This window comes from Hevea brasiliensis, chromosome 2 (assembly GCF_030052815.1).
Source record: "Hevea brasiliensis isolate MT/VB/25A 57/8 chromosome 2, ASM3005281v1, whole genome shotgun sequence".
In the NCBI taxonomy this organism is placed as follows: Eukaryota; Viridiplantae; Streptophyta; class Magnoliopsida; order Malpighiales; family Euphorbiaceae; genus Hevea; species Hevea brasiliensis.
Genome location: NC_079494.1, coordinates 610,189 through 615,180, shown reverse-complemented (window position 1 = coordinate 615,180; position 4,992 = coordinate 610,189). Strand labels below are relative to the sequence as shown.

Here is a 4,992-nt window from a genome sequence, read left to right as displayed (position 1 = left end):
AATGTAAAACTGGAAAAAGAGGTGAAAAGAGGACAGAGTGCATGAGGTGGATAACTTGATGTTATCAATTGGGAATTCTCTTTTGAATCAGTGAAATAAAATCTAATTGTTCTACAAACTTTCAGTCATGTCAGCAACTTGGTCATGTGATATGACCGTTGCTGGTTTCCTAAGCCAGTAGAAATTACTGGGTATAGTTAGAGCTAACCAGAGGCTAGTTGAATCAGGCCAAATTCAAGATCAGCCATGGTAAATGATTCATGGGTTTGAATTGACTCGATGGATATGAATTCTCAATTTTAATTCAAACAGCACCGATGATCAAGTCTAGATATGGTGTAGAGTCAGGCCATGGAGTCGCGTAGAGCTGAGAATTATGTGGATGGGAACTCACTGGTTGCCTTAGGTGCCTTAGAATCGACAGATTTGCCGCCAAAAATTGGCTGGTTTCTTTGTTAGAATAGATATGCGAAACATGCAGATATTGAATTCATAATGGACGCATAAATGGATGGTTTAGATAAGGTTGACCAAGTACCGATGTTCCGACAGGATCCACGTGGTCTGACACCTCAACATCCTCTCTATCCGCACGTTACCTCTGTTTTCTGTCACTTACACACGTGTGAATATTGAAACCCTGTTTCTTGAAGGTTCAGATCAAAATCTTGATTTTGAAGCTTGAAGAACGCTCTTGATAGTTCCATTCATGCATGTTTATAAGTGGATGATTCATTCCATAGGGTCCATACTCGGGTGTCGCTATGATGGAGGCTCTGTGATTGTGCCGTTTGCTATGTAATTAATTTTAACACCATCAAATTAAAATTAATAATCCAGATGATTGCCCTAATATTAACTATATGTATAGGCAGACTTTGTGATGAGTTGCCCAACTCATAAAGGCTTTCACACCAGCTAAGGCCTAATTGGAGGAAAAAGATGGTTTCAAGCTACCAATGGTCATCAATTAATCTAGTAAAAGGGGGTCTTTGATCTTAATTAATCAAGGTTAATTAACTAAAGTTAAAAGAACATATGCCTTGCCCTAATCCGCAATTTGCATCTTCCAGTACTGCTTTACCCAATTTATTTATTGGAAAATTCTTTGCTATCTTTCAAAGTCCATTTTAATTAAGTGGCAATAGTTATTCCATGCCGTTTTACTATTCTCAAGGGCAATGACAATGCATTGTAGAACATCGTCTTAAACATGACAACGTAGCCAAATATATATATATATATATATATATATATATATATATATATATATATACATTCTGCATTCAGAAGGTTATATCCATGATCATATGTTATTTATTTTTGGATTAAAATAATCATAAAATTCCATAAAAGAAGAACCATCACATGATGATTTGCTTTGTCTTTTACACAATATTTTACTATTTTCCCCTGCAAATATTTATACGATATTTTAATATTAGTTAGAACTTTAAACTTAAATATATATACTTTTATCAAAAGAAAAATTTTATAGCTCACATTTAAAATTTAAGATGGTGATTTCTGTCAATTTTATTATTATTTTTATTGATCATTATTAAATTTATAGTATATATAATAAAATGAAAAATGAAAAAATTTTTTATTAGTTTGGAAGAGGAAATTTTTTTTTTTTTTTTGAGAAAATTAAAAAAAGAAAAGAAAAGAATATGATCGTGTGGGATGAGATTGGCAAATGAGGTCAAGGGGGCAAGGCCAAGGCCCTTGGTAGTGTCTTGGTAATTGCTTGGATTGGATTCTGCTTTTACCGCACGCTTTTCTACCATTTTCTCTTCAAAAACTCTCTTATTATTATATCTTTCTCTTTCCCATTCAATCCTCTTTCTGGGTATCCAAACTCCTCCATTTTTATTATATAGTAAACTATTTTCAATATTCCTTTCTGCTTCTCTTTTCTTTTCTTTTCTTTTTTCTCTTCACAGCTCAACTATCCCACAATTTTCACTGATAAGTCTCTCTTCTCTCTTCATCTTTAAGTATCTCTTCATTTTGAAGTATATATTTATATATATATTTCTTTATATTCTTTTTTGGTTGCTGTAAGTGCATATCCATATCATCAATCTGATCTGTTAATTTCTTCCCTTTTCCTTTGAAAGATCTGATTCCCGTTTGTGATGTAAATGATAATTTACTTGTTCACAAGAACTGCTAAACATGACAAGAATTTTAAGCTTCAGCTTTAATAACTCCTCTGAGGTTTGTTTCATGGGCTTTTCCCCATGGGGAAGCTGTTGTTTATGAGTTATAGCCTTGTCAGCTTGATTTCAGGACTAGTGTTTTTGTGGGTATATATGAAGTGAGAAACTTCTTCAGTATTTTCCTGTACGAGAGCATTAATTCAAGTTAAGTGGTCGAGGTCGACGATTAGTAACGAATCTCCAGCTTCTGGATCCTCTCTTAAAGAAAATTTCTCCAACTTTATTTCTTGAAAGCTCAACCAGTTTGAGCTAATTAGAAAGATTTTGTTGAATTCTTCGGTGGATCTTGTTGGTCTCTCTATTGTTAGAAAGCAAGCTTAGTTTCTTGTTCACAGCATAAATTAAACGAGAATCAGATCGGTTGAGAAGAGAAAGCTGGCAAATAAGTGGTGGGAGAGAGTAGATGTGGCGATGGCGGGGTATCAGCCAACAGCAACAGGTGCAGGTTCTCGCTATGTTCACCAACTCCTCAGACCCGAGCTGCATCTTCAAAGACCTTCAATTCCTGGCCAACTATCCCCGGATTCTAAGGACAACACCTCACCTCAAGCCAAAGACCACAAGGATGCTGACACCGACGCCGCCGCCACCAGCTCTGGAAGCAATCGCCGCCCTCGAGGCCGCCCTCCTGGCTCCAAGAATAAACCCAGGCCCCCGATTATTGTAACGCGCGACAGCCCCAATGCCCTCCGATCCCACGTGCTGGAGATTTCCGCTGGCAGCGACATCATGGAGAGCGTGTCCAATTATGCGAGGAAGAGAGGAAGAGGAGTCTGTGTACTCAGCGGCAACGGGACAGTTGCCAACGTTACACTGAAGCAACCAGCGTCTCCTGCAGGGAGTGTGGTGACTTTGCACGGTAGGTTCGAGATTCTTTCCCTCTCTGGAACTGTGCTTCCTCCACCAGCGCCGCCTGGGGCAGGAGGGTTGTCTATATTCTTGTCTGGTGGACAGGGGCAGGTTGTTGGAGGAAGTGTTATAGGACCCTTGGTGGCTTCTGGGCCGGTGATTTTGATGGCTGCATCGTTTGCAAACGCTGTGTTTGAGCGATTGCCTTTGGATGAGGAGGAGGGAAATGTTCAAGTTCAGTCCACGGCTTCACAATCTTCAGGTGTGACAGGAAGTGTTGGGGCTGGGCAACTGGGTGATGGTGTAGGAGGAGGCAGCGGTAGTGGGAGCGGCAGCGGAGGTGCTTTTTTTAACATCGGAGGGAATGTGGGGAATTATCCGTTTTCAGGTGATTTGTTTGGATGGGGTGGCAGTGGTGCAAGGCCACCATTTTAAATAGAAAACCATTATCAGAATATATCATTTTGTATGATAAAAATTTATGGGTATGATGGAGATGAGATCTTTCTTCTCATTAATTCATTGACATGAGAAAAAAGAAGGGTCTGAAAACTGAAGATGTATATTCATGGAGGCTGCTTTCAATACTTGGTTTTGCATCTGCTAGCTAGCAATGGAATTTGCAGACTTGTCTGTCAAGGTTAGTATGTTCAATTTCATGTATAAAACCATCTGGTTTCCCCTTTTTCTTTTCCTTTCTAATATATTTTTTCTAGTTTAATAATTGCTAGTTGCAATTTGAGGCTACATATTTTATGATGCTCAACTCCCTACCTAGCTAGGGTTTATATATTAATATATGTTTCCATTTCCTGGGCAGAACTTTATCATATGCTTTTGTTTTGATTTGAATACAAGAATTAATATGAATTTCTATTTGAAAAATATACATATGCTGGTGGGATGTTTCCTATAGATAGATGGGACTTCGTTTTCAATAATCTGCATTACATTAAATAATAATTTGTACAAAAATTAATGTACATCTTCATATAATTAACCTAGTACTTTATTTTTTTTAAAAAAAAAATTAATCCTCCTTTGTTTTTAGTAGTAATGTTGGTTGCATCTAGTGATCACCACTTGTATAATTTTATATAATATATACATCACAGCCTCAGCCAGAAACTGCAGTAATCTGTGTTTGTGTTTGCATGTGGCCATCTTTTGATTATCTCATTTTTGGCTTACTTATCTAAGAAAAAAGCATTGTGAAGAACCTAAAAGCCTGTTCCTCTTTTACAGCAAAAAAAGAAAAAAAGAAGAAAAAGAAAACCCTAGTTCTGAACTTCGAGAACAATGGATGCCCCAGTATATCTTTTTATTTTAATCTCTCTTTCTCTCCTCCTCTCCCTCTCCCTCTCCCTCTCCCTTCTGCTGCCAACTTACAGTTTTCTGACTGAGCGTTACAGCAGTGGAAACTAGAGAAAGAAACTTCTCTGGTCAGTTACAATAATATGAATATTAACATATAAATGTGCATATGGTGTGGTAGACAGACATTGAAACCATATCTAGAGCTTTGAGTTGATAATTATGAAAAATGATAGAAAACCAATTCCCAAAGAAAAGGGGAAAAAAATCTTGCAAAAATATAAAGAAATTGGTTGGAAATATGGGATTTTGAAACTTGAGAAAGGGAAATAAAATGTTTCATAGGAAATTGAGAAAATGGTTGTCTATCTCTTTCTGATTGTTTTATGAAGTTCCTAATTAAACTCATTTCCGGATTGCCATGAAGTGGCATGGCATTTCTGCCTCTTTCTTTCGTTACAAACGATGTGGTATGGTCATGGTTTCAGGTTTCTTACATGCATATACATTAATGGGATCCGTTCTTATATGCTTAAAGAATTAAAGATATCCCTGTCACATGCCAAGTCCTGTGTTCTTTTTCCTGATTTGTTCAAGAATAACA

At 37.1% G+C, this 4,992-nt stretch overlaps 1 protein-coding gene across 1 annotated transcript; it reads left to right on the top strand.

The window, feature by feature from the left end:
- The first annotated feature begins 1,733 nt into the window (after nt 1–1,733).
- LOC110669277 (AT-hook motif nuclear-localized protein 25) lies at nt 1,734–3,896 on the top strand. The gene has a single exon (XM_021830841.2). It carries the CDS (start codon nt 2,637–2,639, stop codon nt 3,507–3,509), a length of 873 nt encoding a protein of 290 aa, XP_021686533.2. The 5' UTR covers nt 1,734–2,636; the 3' UTR covers nt 3,510–3,896.
- The last annotated feature ends 1,096 nt before the right edge of the window (nt 3,897–4,992 follow it).